General features: G+C 38.2%; 1 protein-coding gene across 5 annotated transcripts in view; it reads left to right on the top strand.

The window, feature by feature from the left end:
* The window catches only part of col13a1 (collagen, type XIII, alpha 1), a 133,030-nt gene that overhangs the window by 66,506 nt on the left and 51,154 nt on the right, over positions 1-15,370 (top strand). For all 5 annotated transcript variants that reach the window (XM_026355804.1, XM_026355803.1, XM_026355807.1 and 2 more), the window contains exons 8-13: positions 489-524; positions 4,729-4,755; positions 4,995-5,021; positions 12,111-12,137; positions 12,227-12,253; positions 12,833-12,859. In XM_026355804.1, coding sequence (XP_026211589.1) covers positions 489-524; positions 4,729-4,755; positions 4,995-5,021; positions 12,111-12,137; positions 12,227-12,253; positions 12,833-12,859 — 171 coding nt within the window. The remainder of the gene's footprint in view (positions 1-488; positions 525-4,728; positions 4,756-4,994; positions 5,022-12,110; positions 12,138-12,226; positions 12,254-12,832; positions 12,860-15,370) is intronic.

Here is a 15,370-nt window from a genome sequence, read left to right as displayed (position 1 = left end):
TGGACAGCAATGGCTTCCTCCATAGTGTCCTCCCATGTATTCCATTCTTGTTTGATGTTTTCCTTATTGTTGATGTGTCAATAAATGTTAACATGTGCCAGAGATTTCAGTAAGTCTTTAGCTGACACTCTAGGATTCTTCTTTACCTCATTCAGCAGTGTGCTGTGTGCTGTGCTCTTGCAATCATCTTTACAGAACAACCACACCTAGGGAGAGTAGCAACCGTGCTGCAACAGTAAACCCAAAACTGGTGTGTGTTTTTAAAGGGCAGGACAGCTTTCAGCAACACATCCAATATATAATCTAATAATTAGGCTAGGCATTCACATACTTTTTCCACCCTGCACTGTGAATGTTTACATGTTATGCTCAATAAAAACAGGAAAACATATAATGTTTGTGTACTATTATTGTCAGCAGACGGTTCAGTACTCATCACATAGAGGAATTAAAGAAAACACATTGATGGTTTTTATTTTTCTCTCTAGGGACAACCTGGAACAAGAGGATTTCCAGGATTTCCGGTAAGTCACTGAGAATAACACTGACAGTGTGTACTGTGTAGGTGCTAGATTTATTTATCTCTTTATTTTATTCAATTCAATTCAATTTCAGTTTTATTTGTATAGCGCCAATTCACAAGAGAAGTTATCTCAAGGCACTTTACAGTGCAAGGATCTTACAGAGTATAATTATACAAAGAAATGTTATCAAAAACCCAACAGTCCCATTTGAGCAAGCTTTAGGCAACAGTGGAGAGGAAAAACTCCCTTTAGAGGAAGAAACCTTCAGCAGAACCAGGCTCAGGGTGGGCAGCCATCTGCTTCGACTGGTCTGGATGAGTGGAAAGAGAGGAGAGAAAAGAACAGCAGGCAACAAAAACAACAACAAGCAGCAAGAACATTGTGCAGGTCAACTGGATTCTGGAGATGTATAGCTCCAGGCCGAGGATACCTGCAGAAAAGTACAGAGAGAGGGAGACAGAGAGGATGAAACACAACTAAAGGAGAGAGAAGACACAAAGTTAATGACATGCAATGGTGGCATTTGCATACAGGAGAAAAGAGAGAGGAGAGGAGCTCAGTTTATCAATAGAGGCCCCCAGCAGACTAACCTATAGCAGCAGAACTAAGAGATGGTTCAGAGTCACCTGATCCATCTCTAACTATAAGCTTTATAAAAAAGGAAAGTTTTAAGTCTAGTCTTAAATGTAGAGAGGGTGTCTGCCTCCCGAACCTGAACTGGGAGCTGGTTCGACAGGAGAGGGTCTTGATAGCTAAAGGCTCTGCCTCCCATTCTACATCTGGAAACTGTAGGAACCACAAGTAAACCTGCACTCTGAGAACTGAGAGTTCTGCTGGAAAAAATATGAAACTATGAGGTCTTTGAGATAAGATGGAGCCTGATTATTAAGTGATTTCTAAGTGAGGAGAAGAATTTTATATTCAATTCTGGATTTTACAAGGAGCCAATAGAGAGAAGCTAACGTAGGAGAAATATGATCTCTCTTGCTAATTCCAGTCAGAACTCTGGCTGCAGCATTTTGGATTAACTGGAGGCTTTTTAATGAGTTATTGGGACATCCTATTAATAATGAATTACAATAGTCCAGTCTGGAAGTAACAAATGCATGGACTAGTTTTTCAGCATCAATTTGGGACAGGATGCTCCTAATTTTAGCAATGTTTCTCAGATGAAACAGTTCTAGTGATTTCTTTGATGTATGAAGTGAAGGAGATATCCTGATCAAAGATAACTCCGAGATGTATGATCTAGTATGAGTTGAGGCCAATACTAAATCATCAAGGATGAGAATGTGATTAGACATAGTGTCTCTAAGAATTTTAGGCCCAAACAAAATAACTTCTGTCTTGGAGGTTTTAGGAGAAGGAAATTGGAGAACATCCAGGCCTTTATGTCTTTTAAGCAGCTTGAAGTTTGACTAATTGATTAGTTTCTTCTGGTTTCATAGATAAGTATAGCTGGGTATCATCTGCATAACAATGGTAATTTATAGAGTGTTTCCTAATAATGTTGCCTAAGGGTGGCATGTATAGAGTAAAAACAATCGGTCCAAGCACAGAACCCTTTGGAACTTCATAGCTAACTTTGCTGTGCATGGAAGAGTCATCATTAACATGCACAAACTGGAATCTATCTGATAGATACGATTAAAACCACTCTAGTCCTGTTCCTTTGCTGCCAATGACATGTTCCAGTCTGTGTAATAAAATGTTGTGATCTATAGTGTCGAATGCAGCACTAAGATCTAACATGATGAGTATAGAGAGTAGTCCATTAGTCCATTAGTGACCTTTACCAGTGCTTATCTTTAATTACATTTACAGCATAACTTACCAACAAATAAGTAAGGAATAAATCTTAACCAGTTCAAATCTTATGAATTGTTAGCTAACTCACTGTCTTTCCTTTGATTTTAGCCTCACATTTGTTATAAAACAGTCTGTCTAGTAGAGATTTATTTTAATGACACAATATTCTGTTGAAATTAAACAGAATATTATGTGATATTATATATAACTTTTAGTTTTAGTTAATCACCCACTCACTTTCTAAAGCCAAGGGAGTCTCTCAAGTAAAGCTCTTATACAGTATGTTCAAACAGCTCATATTAAAAAACTTTTTTTTTCAACCCATATGTTTTAATAGTTAAAAATGATCATAGTGAGACATAGTGCATCAAGGAGATGCAATCTACAGTTGCAGTGCTAGAGTTTCTTTGTCCTTCTCTATGTTGACCACTGATAAGGGCTGTGCACCATGTCAGATACCAGATGGGTAACCCGCAAAAATTCTTTCTAACAATTAAAAAACATTAATATTAAATCACAGGTAAATGCGAGTTGGTAGCGCCAGTGAAATAAAGATAAAATCTGATTTTTAAAAGGGCATAGTTTTGATATAATTAATTTATCAAGTATAATTATCATGTTATAGTTGAAAATGCAACTGACTGCCAAGAAAGGGAGATGTTATTTTATCAATAAAGATCAACAGTGTCAAACACAGTCCTTAGCAGCGTTCTGCAGGTTAAGGGGGGGTCAACCTGCATGCTTTTTAATTTCACTCCCAGCTGTGCAGGCCGGATGGTTTTGAATGCACTGGAGATATCAGAAAACATGATAGGATTGATAGAGGGACTCCAGGATCAGCCTATCAAACGCCTTCATAATGTGTGAGGTCAGAGCCATCTGACCTCACACATGACCATCTGACTCCATCTGGACCTGCAGCCTTTGTGGAGTGAAGCCTGTTCAGCTCTCTTCTCACCTGCTCAGCTGAGATCATTTGGGTGGTGACTGAGTCGTGTGAGGGAGTGACTAAGGAGCCTGTATTGACGTGCAGGGGGTTCTGAGGCGCAACCTGGAATCAATTGAAAAAATTATTAAATTGGTTGGCCCAGTTCACAATTCCCCCAGTCACCCGGCTGCTGGATGATGGTCCTCATGCCCCTACACACCTCCCTGGTGTTGTTATGTTGAAGGCTTTGTTCCAGCTTCCTCTTGTAAGACTCCTTCCCCTACTTGATCCTGACAGACACCAGTCTCTAATCCCTCCTACTGCCTCCCTGCCAGCCCTGAGTGACCCAGGGCTTGTTGTTGTTTGGACTGTGTTTACCCCAGGGAGTAGATGTGTGTGTGTGTGTGTGTGTGTGTGTGTGTGTGTGTGTGTGTGTGTGTGTGTGTGTGTGTGTGTAATGGTAATGGTGCATGGCATACAGTCAAAAACTTCTAAGTCTAAGCCAGTTAAAAAACCCTCACCTGCTCTACAATGAACTGGGGTTAATCATGTCTTTTAGGTTTTAGCTTGGACCCCAAGTTCATTGTTAAATGATTCCCTTTGGGGTGATTGACCAGAAATGACCAAGTGTCAAGTACTGGCCCAGGACAGATTACACGCCCCCATCCCGCCCCACCCCTAGTTCTGACTGAATGTCAGGAGGAGCCTCTCTGTAATAGTGACAGTACAAAATACTGTATGTAGTGAAATTATTAATGCATAATAACTCATTTGAAACACAGAAATTGGTTTAAAGTGAGCTGTATCTATAGTACATTATGTATAGCTACAGGTCATGTACTGGTTTATGTGTTTTTGTGAACAAAGAACCACCTTCTAGTGGTGCCATGGAATTGCATGAATCAGGGTTTAAATGGGGGGTGGTTACTTTGGAATGTATACACTTCCAACAGGGGACAAGAGAAGAGGGGTGGCTGAAAGGTAGCTGGGAAGTTGAAAACATTTGGCTGAAATCCACCACATCTGTAGACAAACTTTGTGTGTACGTTTTTTTTTTCTTCTGCGCAGGGCTGTGTTTCATAGCATGACAAGTCTGAATAAGTGTTAAGCAGAGTCAGCTTTATTGGCTAAGTAGGTATGCATATACAGGAACAATTTCAATGGCTCTCAAAATATTTGCACAAGGTAACAATAACAATGAAGGTTCACCTTGAAGAATAAACAGAGCAATGATCATAACAACATATGGCAAAATGAATGAAAAAAATGAATTTGCCAACATTATTCAAGTAATCTGTATTGTCACTGCCTTTATTTTTACCTTACAGTTATGTGTGTGTGTGTGTGTGTGTACACCTAGTATTTGTAAACTAACAGATAGCTTCCAAGGTTAGTGCAGGAATTCAAGGTGCAATTGTTGATCTTTATATGAACCCAAACATCTCCCTCTCTTTTTTTTTTTTTTAGGGTCCAATTGGTCTGGATGGAAAACCTGTGAGTTTTTTAAATGTGTAATTAAGTGTTGCTTCAGTGCTGTGATACCAGTAGTCAAATAATAAGCACAAATCAATCTAAGAATGAATATGGTCATGTGACATTATTTTTATAGAATGAGGTAAAAATATGCATTAAGAATATTAAGACCTTTTTTCCAACTAATTTGAGTTGTATTGGTTTAGACTCATGCTATTATTTCACCTTCTGCCCTCACTGTTGTTACTGTTGTTGCACAGGGGCAGAATGGACCAAAGGGAGACCTGGTAAGAATTCCCTAAATGTGTCATAAATGTATTTGTGCTTTAAGACCACATCCACCAGTAAAGAAATCTATTGAGCCCATAAAACCTTGGATATACATTTTGGGCATAATACATAATACGTACACTAAAAAGCTGCCAATGATAAAGCTAAGCTAAATCAATATAAAACAATGAACCTTGCTACAAATGGCTACCAATCTACATAGATACATAGAGCCTCACTGAGATCGGCCAGTCATCAGTATAGTTGCGGCTTGTTTTGAGGGACGTGTATACAGTGATAGTGTGTAGCTTGTATTCACCAAGCATTTAATTGCTATGGGTGGGATCAGTATCACTTATGTTAAATTCAATTCAGTTAAATTCAATTCAGTTTTATTTGTATAGCGCCAATTTACAACAGAAGTTATCTCAAGGCACTTTACAGTTTAAGGTTTAAGACCTTACAGAAAATATTTATCCAAAGAATTATAGAGAAAACCCAACAATCCCATTTGAGCAAGCTTTGGGCAACAGTGGAGAGGAAAAACTCCCTTTTTTTGAGCTCAATAGGTAGAGCAGTTAACTGCCAATCCCAGGATTGGTGGTTCGATTCCCGGCTGCCACGTCACATGCCAAAGTGTCCTTGGGCAAGATACTGAACCCCTAGTTGCCCCCGGTGAGTCAGGTCAGCTGCATAGCAGCTCTGCCATCGGTGTGTGAATGTGTGCGTGCTTGTGTGTGTGAATGGGTGAATGAGACGCAGTGTAAAGCGCTTTGAGTACCAGCTAGGTAGAAAAGCGCTATATAAGTGCAGACCATTTACCTTTAGAGGAAGAAACCTCCAGCAGAACCAGACTCATAGTGGGCGGCCATCTGCCTCGACCGGTTGGGGTGAGTGGAAAGAGAAGAGAGAAAAGATCAGGCAATAAGACAACAACAAGCAGCAAGAACATTGGGCAGGTGAACTGGATTCTGGAGATGTCCAGCTCCAGGCCGAGGATACCTGCAGAAAAGTACAGAGAGAGTGAGACAGAGAGGATGAAACACAACTACAGGAGAGAGAAGACACAAACTTAATGACATGCAATGGTGGCATTTGCATTGATACAGGAGAAAGGAGAGAGGAGAGGAGCTCAGTTTATCATTAGAGGTCCCCCAGCAAACTAACCTATATCAGCATAACTAAGAGATGGTTCAGAGTCACCTGATCCATCTCTAACTATAAGCTTTATAAAAAAGGAAAGTTTTAAGTCTAGTCTTAAATGTAGAGAGGGTGTCTGCCTCCCAATATAACCTCTATTATTGTTTTGTTTGTTACATCTGTTGTTTCTCAGTTTAGCCATATAAGTTCCATTCAGTCACCTGTGTAAAGAGTCTGATGTATCCTTAATCTGTGGCATTGTCAACCATCCAGGGTAACGCACATTGTTGACCAATTCAATTCAATTCAGTTTTATTTGTATAGCACCAATTACAACATTATGTGCCCAAATAATGAGGTCAGCTGACTGCTTGAATTTACTGAATGACCAGGTTATTCCATCAATGAACTTTTTCTTCCCTGATGGCACAGGTATATTCCAGGATGACAATGCCAGGATTCTCAAATTGTGAAAGAGAGGCGGTTCAGGGAAAGAGTAGTTAAGGGAGCATGACACATCATGCTTTTTTTTTGGACATGCAGTGTATTTTAAACTGTCCAAAGTAGCTACAACTAGCTGGCACACTAATGATATTTTCATCAGATTCAAGAGGTAGTCACCTGGAATGGTTTTCAGTTCACAAACTGCCTTGTCAGAGAATATTTTGTGACATTTTCTGCCTTCTTATTGTGCTTCTTAATGTGCTTTAGACCATCAATCTTGTGCAGAGTAAGGGTGGATACATCATACAGATGCAATCAATAGCCCTTATGGTGCAACTGCAACTACTGTACAATTAAATATGTTAATAAAGAAAACAGCACTCCATTATTACTTTACAAAATAATTAGTCCACCCGAAAACTCTTCTTTGGTCTGATGAGTCAATATTTGAGATTTTTAGTTCTGACGTGTCTTCGTTAGATGTAAAGAGAGTGAACGGAATATTCCAAAATGTGTAGTTCCCACTATGAAGCATGGAGGTGAGATGGAGTGGGGTTGTTTTGCTGGTGTTGCACACTGTTGGTTAACCAGCATGGCTACTATAGCATTTTGCAGCAACATGTCAACTTATCTGGTTTGCACTTAGTAGGTGTGCTTGCAGTCACTGATTGATGGATCAATGACTGCAAGCACACCTCCATGTTAGGATAAGAGCTAGGCTAAGGAGAGGAGAGTGCTGCTGAATTTCTGCAGCATTTAAGGGCTACTGGCTACAGCCTCTAAATTTAAGACCACAATGTTGCCACTTGTGACACTATGTTTACCTTCAATATATCATGTGCAAATGACAGCGGTCTGCTCCAAAATAACCATGCGCATTAATTAGAAGTCAGTATAATGCTTGTAGAGGTCATATAGGGACACTGGTTGCAAATCCCATTAGTCCTATATTTTTTCATAAAAGAACATATTAAATGTTAAAATTGAGAAAATATAAAATTTAAAGAAAAACTAAGATAATTTTTAAATTGACAGCAGCAACACATCTCAAAAACATTGGGACTGGGCCATGTTTATCACAGTGTAGCATCCTCTCTTCTTAAATTAGTCAAATTATACCCCTTTTCAGGATTTAAAAGACTGGTCCTGGAGGCCCCCAGAATATGGCTCTAAATTTTCATGTTGAAAAAACGTGTAGATAACCATCATTGGCATATGTGACAATGTGTGTCTCCAGCCTTCAGAAAGAACAAGCAGATTTGGGGTTGCTTAGAGTGCAAGTTAGATATGAGTCCCTAACTCTTTCATACTGTATAACGAGTGACAGTGACAGTTTTTGGCAGAGGTCAGTTGTACAGAAATACAAATCTGGGACATTGGGACGTTTCTGAGCAGTCAGTAAACAACTCTGTATAACTAACCATTTTCGGATAGCGGGCTACTTAGCATAATTTCTTATTTGGTTTTGGAGCTTTTTAGTTCGTAATAACACTATTGCAAGTAGTATTACGTTTGCTAGTGTCTAAGTTGGTTATATGTAAGTTGGTTTTACAGTGCATCTAGAAAGTATTTATTATTTTCCTCAAAATACTACAAAAAATACTCCATAATGTCAAAGTGAAAAACGCTTAAAATCTTTACAATACAATAAAATCACATGCACAGCGTTTGCCATGACAATCAAAAGTGAGCTCTGGTGCATCCCGTTTCCACTAATCATCCTTGAAATGTTTCTACAACTTGATTCAACATGAATTGATAACCTCCAACAGAACAAGGCTCAGGGTGGGCAGCCATCTGGCTTGACTGGTTGGGGTGAGTAGAAAGAGGAGATAGAAAAGAACAGCAGGCAACAAAAAACAACGACAACACTGGTTAGGTAGAGCCAATAACTGCAATCTGGAGATATACAGCTTCAAGGCCGAGGATACCTGGGTGATACCAAGGCAGAGGAGTACAGAGAGAGAAAAATGAAAAAGTTAATGACTTGCAATGGTAGCATTTCAATGGATAGACAAGAGGATCGGAGGGGAGAGGAGTGGAGAGAAGAGAAGGGGAGCTCAGGGTATCAGTAGAGGTCCCCCAGCAGACTAACCTATAGCAGCAGAACGAAGAGATGGTTCAGAGTCACCTGATCCGTCTCTAAATATAAGCTTTATTAAATAAAAAAAGAAGTAATTTTTAAGTCTAGTCTTGAATGTAGAAAGGAAGGCTGGAGGATGATGGAAAATTGTAGAATGGATCTATGAGGTCTCTAGTATAATGGGGCTTGATTATTAAGTGCTTCATATGTGAGGAGAACCATTTTAAATTCAATTCTGGATTTTACAGGGAGCCAATGGAGAGAAGCTAATATAGGAGAAATATGATCTCTCATAATTCTAATTCCAGTAGCCAGCGCCTTGTCCGGTGCAAAACCACGATCTTGCTGGAGTTTTGCAATTCCTTCCAAAAGAGGTCCATTCTTCACCATTCCTATCATGTGCTATTTGATTTCATCCACTGCCCTAATTTCCAGGAGTTCCTCAGCATCTCCCGGGTTTGCAGATATTTTCACACAACATAACACAACAGTTATAATAATCATTAAATCGCCAGACAGGTCGCAAAAAAAACATCTGCAACATATCATCTAAACATCAAACAACTCCAATCAGGTCCGTCAGGTGCATTATGGCAAACTTACCTGAGGAGTGGTTTTCCGTCTTGCCACTCTACCATACAGGCCTCATTTGTGGAGTGCTGCAGATATGGTTGTTTTTCTCGAAGGTACTCTTCTCTCCCTAGTCTAAGAGGCAAAGGCAGCTTAGAAACAATGCAGATGGTGAAGTTAATCAGCAAAAGGGAGAAACAGCTGAGTGGGTCAATCCGATTGTCAAGTCTGGAGGAATGACTTGGTCTTTTAACCACTCAGCTCATCCGCAGAGTTCACACAAAAAGTAAATAAACCCACTCACAGTTTTAATTACACCCTTGATCGTGTTTTGACATACTAATTTATTTTCTCCCAAACCCTCCTTTATCTGAGAATTATTTAAATAAAATTTGAATTTACTATACTGAACTTTACTTCACCTCTTAAAATGCTGTTGACAAATTTAAGGAACTTATTCCATCTTTTATTTCAGTACCAACATAGAAAGGGTCCTCTTAATTTCTAAATCCTAACTCTACTCCAGTACAAGTTGATTATCTTGTTGATAATACTACAGCCTCACTTCAAACAATACTTGATACTATTGCCCCTCTAGTGTGTAGTAGTAGTGAATCAGAGGAGGCTAGCTCCATGGTACAATTAACAAATCTGTAGCTTAAAGCAGACATTGCGAAAGCTGGAAGGAGGTGGAATTCCACTAATTTAGATGAATCTTGCCTAGCCTAGAAAGGTAGTTTAATAATATATAAAGGTCATCCATAATGTGTAATGTAAGAGGGAAATAAGAAAAACCCTAGGCTTCTTTTTAGCACTGTAGCCAGGCTGAAAAAGAGTCATACTTCAGTTGAGCCTAGTATCCCCTTAACTTTCAGTATTAATGACTTCATGAATTTCTTTACAAATAAAATCATAACTATTAGAGAAAAAAATGATCAGATCCTCCCTGCAAACGGCGTGGACAAACTTGTATGTACAACAGCTCTAGATTCATTTGTAAGACCTCAATTTTACTTGCTTGTACTGCTTCTTCACTATAGACCAATTAATTTCAATCATAAATTCATCTAAACCATCAACATTTCACATCCCAACTACACTGCTCAAAGATGTTTCACCTTTGATCAGCATGGGTCCATATTTGATCAGATCAGTGAATCTTTACTAACAGACTCAGTACCACAGGCCTTTAAGGTTGTTGTAGTCAAACTACTCAAATAGCCTACTCTTGTCTCAAGGGCTTTAGCCAAATATAGACCGATATCCAATCTGCCCTTATCTCTAAAATCCTTGAAAAAGTAGTTTCCAAAAGATAATGTGAACAGATAGACTTAAAATAGATTAAAGTGAATTAGGCTATGATTTAAGTGCAAATCCTTTGCTTGCAACACTTGCTTTAAGACTGTGACCCACTGACATCACTAAACCTATGCCTTCTTATTTTGTGTCCTTTTCCTGTCTTTCACTGCAGCTTATTTCAGAAGGGTTTCCTAATCAATTTGGTTGCATCTTTCTTTCAATTGACAAACAAAATGTTTACATAGTCGTCTGAGTTTATTTTGCTGCTACATTTACTGAAGAGTAAAGACAGACAGAAATCTTCTGCATCTTCCTTTAAAAAAAAAATGTTTCTACTCTTTCGTTCTCACATATCTTGAAACAGAAACACTTTTTTGATAGCACTTTGCTTTGATGTTGTTTCTTCTTGACTTAGATTTTGTTTGCTTGCCTTGTTCCTCACTTGTAAGTGGCTTTGGATAAAAGCGTCTGCTAAATTACTAAATGTAAATGTAAAGAGTCTGTCCCAGAAGAAGCCATGCAAGCCCAAGCCATTACATTACTTCCACTTTGTTTCACAGATGAACTTGTATGTTTGGGTAAACGATTTGGTAAACACAACAGTCACTTTGGTATAGAGTATCTTTGTCTCATTAGTCCATAAAACTTTGTCCCAGAATTTTTGAGGCTCATTTCTGTACTTTTTGGCAAATTCCAGCCTGGCCTTCCTATTCTTCTTCTTCCTGCTAATGAGTGGTTTGTATCTTCTGGTGTAGCCTCTGTCTTGGAAATAAAAGCTGAAATGTCGATCTTTTGTCACATATTCATCTTTCAAATCCAAATGTTTCAGTCTACAACAAAAATGGCCTCACTGTCCCAATACCTTTGGAGGGGAGTGTAGTTAGAACACATACAGAGCTCTCGTACAGTTTGGTAGACATAGGACTGATTTCCAAAGGTAAAATACTCTTACTCCTAAAAGTGGGACCAAAATTGCATCACATTTTTTGGCTACTTAGGAGCTTCCTGTTCTGAGACGCTTGGTGAATTTGGGCCCTGACCTGGGCCCAGAAGGACTAGGGCTCTTTAATATTACGATACATCAAGTCCAGTGTCCTCTCCCACTGGGTTCACAAACTGATGAAATGTGGTATGTGTCTTACTGATAATAGCATTGTTAAAATCTTCAAAGAACATAAGCAAGATGCCAAAATGTCGGGTCTGAAGTCTGCTATTGACCAAATACATACACTGCCTCTAATGGAGAATAAAAAGCAGTGGTAGTCCAACAGTAAAAACCTTCTCAAATAGAATGATTGAAGAGGGTAGAACATAATTCACCAGATGAGTTACTTAGCTATATAACTGGGAAAAAATGGAAAAAAGTGGAAAGTGCACTTATTCCATACCTTTGCCCATCACAACTAAATCGGATGAAATGGATAATTCACCAGTGTGATCTATACCCTTACATGTTTGTGCATTTCACTCATGTTAACTGGATGAATATGTGTGCAGTTATGGTAAGTGCTTTGTTTAGATGCAAATCACTGCCTAAATGACAATCAAAACTTTTCTGGTGTTTCTACAGGGGCAGCGTGGCCCTAAAGGACTGCCGGTAAGTTTCAGATGTCTGATCTGACATATTTACCTGCTAATCTAATAAAGGATAACATAAGATCTTATCTGTGTTGTTTTGCTCTGTAGGGGGAACCTGGACCCAAAGGGGAGAAGGTGAGACATAGTTTTCAATTGTTTCACAACTGTGGCCAGTGAGTAACACATGCTACAGTTTATCAGTAATCTGATTATTTATCTTTTATTATATTTATTTATAGAAGCTGAGTATGTTCAAGTTTTACGCTTTAAGGACTTAAGAGATACTCCTATAGTGTGAGTGTAGCATACTGGTATTGGCCTTGGCTAAAATTGTAAAAAAAAAAGTAAAAAAAAAGAAATGTTTTCCTTCTTGACTTGCCTCTGTTTCTCTTCATCTATCCAACCAAACCTCTTCCTGGTAAATGCTTTTGGGTTGAAATTCTAGGTGGCTGTTTAATATTTAGTCCAGCCACTTAAAATTACCATTGTGAAATTTGTAATAGGTATAAATGGGTGGTCATGTTTTACAGAAAAAGAGTCACCCCAGAAATATTTTCTTAAGTCAAAGACCACATTAAACAGGTTTCACAAGCTGAACTGATCTTCATGTGTAAAATCTGTGAACCTCTCATTTAATATGAAATTAACTGTATCAAACATATTTACTGTTTGTTGATTTTTTAATTTTGATTAAATCTTTTTCCTTCTCCGCAGGGTGTATGTGGAGACTACACATACAGAGTAAGAAAATAACAAATTTGTCTTACTGTCTGTCTCAGTCATTCATATTATTATTTCACAGAGAAAAATAACAGTGTCTTGCATGTTGTAGTTGTTTTATGAGCAGAAAAGCTCGGAATGGGATAAGAGAAGAAGAAACAGCCAGAAAGGATTTTAAGTTAGACATTTTAGCCTATAAGGAAGCCAGGTACATGCTTGTAGAATGTATTTTTTATACACTTCTTAGAGCCCAATCTATGTAAAATTCAGTAACTGTTACAGTTTAGGGGGTCAATTTTTAGTGTCTGGTCACATTCCAGGCTTCAATCCTACCGTAAGACTGACGGTTGGTTACTATTGAAGGTAAAATGTTAGGTTTGCACAAATAAGGCCAGCAACATTGGCAACTATTTATTGTCTTGTTGTTTTAATTACATAAAGAGTTAAAGTGCCTATATGATGCCCCGTTTACACACGTGGACAAAATTGTTGGTGCCCTGCCGTTTAATAAAAAAACCCCACAAAGGTCACTGAAATAACCTGAAACTGACAAAAGTAATAATTAATAAACATTTACAAAATATTAACTCATAAAAAATCAGACATAGCTTTTGAGTTGTGGTTCAACAGAAGTTTTTTTAGGAAACAAACTAATGAAACTGGCCTGGACAAAAATAATGGTACCCCTAAAAAAAGATGTAAAATGATTTGACCATAGGGACATGTTAAACTGAAGTGTGTCCTGTAATTAGCTTCACAGGTGTCTTCAAACTTGTAATCAGTCAGTCTGCCTATTTAAACAGTAAAAAGTGGTCACTGTGCTGTTTGCTTTCATGGTGTGTACCACACTGAACATGGACCACAGAAAACTAAAACGACGGTGTCAGGAGATTAGGAAAAAAAGATAGACAACATGTTAAAGGCAAAGTCTGTAAGAACAAATTATTGGACTATTTTGAAGTGGTCTTCTATGAGTCCTGATCTAAATCACATTGGACATCTGTAGAAAGAGCTAAAACATGCAGTCTGGAGAAGGTACTCTTCAAACCTGAGACAGCTGGAGGAGTTTGCTTGTGAGGAGTGGATCAAAATATCTGTCAACACGTGCAGAAGTCTCATTGATAGTTACAGAATTTGTTTGATTACAGTGATTGCTTCAAAAGGTTGTGCAACAAAATATTAAGTTAAGGGTACTTTCATTAGTTTGTTTTTTAAAAACTTCTCTTGAACCACAACTCAAAAGCTATGTCTGAGGTAATTTTTAGTACATTTTTATCAATTATTACTTTTGTCAGTTTCAAGTTATTTCAGTGACCTTTGTGGGTTTTTATTTCTTTAACGGAAGGGTACCAACAATTTAGTTTGAAAGTTTTAAGTTGTGTGCACAGACCCTGACAAAACAACAGATTTTGAGGTGGACTTTCCATGTTTCTCCCTATTTGCAGATATGTCTGTGATGTTTGTGAATCGTGAATTTAAAGCTAAAAAAAACGAAAACAAAAAAACACGAACCGTGAACACAGAGATTATGTGGAAGCAGCAGAGACAGCTAAGCTGCACGAATATAATGGTCTCAAATAAATGTGCTACTTTACCAATATTCAATGAGCGTCCATTCAAAGTTTGCATGATGTATTGTCAAGCCCAGTGCCTTATATGGGCATCTAGATATATATATCTAATTGACATTCTGAATATACTGCACAAGGGAGTTGGAACTGGCTGACATGTATGCTGACTTGATTTACTGAAAGTTTGTGTTTACTAAATTGATATCACCTGTAAAAAAATGCCACAAAATAATCTACTAAGGGTGGGCACTGAGGACTGAGTCCTATAAATGAGCCAAACAGTGCAACTTTTTATCTTCATAAATATGCAAATTGCACTAAATACAATGAAGGGAAAATGGAAATACATAAATTAAGCCATGCAATGTAATTTATCAAACCTGAATGGTATTGTGGTGACTGTGATGACATCTGTATTTAATATGTTTCAATGGTAAGCACAATTTAATGCACAGGTGGCTGCTGGCATTTGGGCCAGGAGAATTCAAATGAGAAATTAAACATGTTTTAATATATTTGGATGATAAAATAACATACATATGCAATCTCCTGCAAACACTAAACACGTAAATAAGAATAAGGATTTGTGAGCAGACACATTTGAATGTTTGTGACAACATTGTGCAAAATCACAACAGAATTCATCGCAATGCACTACAGAGTATATCTGTGTATGTAATTATGTAGAAAACCCAACAAAGAACAGAAAGCAACAAAAGAAGAAGGAGGACAACAAGCAGTAAAAACATTGGGCTGGTTGATAAGGCCAGTAACTGCACACGGGCAACATACAGCTCCGAGGCCCGGGCATACCCACAGAAAGGTATAGAGAGGAGACAGAAACTAGGAAGCGCAACTACAGGAGAGAGAAGATACAGAGTTAGTTACTATAAGCTTTATCAAATGAGAAAGTTTAACCCTAGGATTAAATGTAGAGAGGGTGTCTGTCTCCCGAAGTTGA

This window comes from Anabas testudineus, chromosome 15 (assembly GCF_900324465.2).
Source record: "Anabas testudineus chromosome 15, fAnaTes1.2, whole genome shotgun sequence".
In the NCBI taxonomy this organism is placed as follows: domain Eukaryota; kingdom Metazoa; phylum Chordata; class Actinopteri; order Anabantiformes; family Anabantidae; genus Anabas; species Anabas testudineus.
Note: the sequence above shows the minus strand (reverse complement) of the source record. Positions and strands in the feature narration are given on the sequence as shown.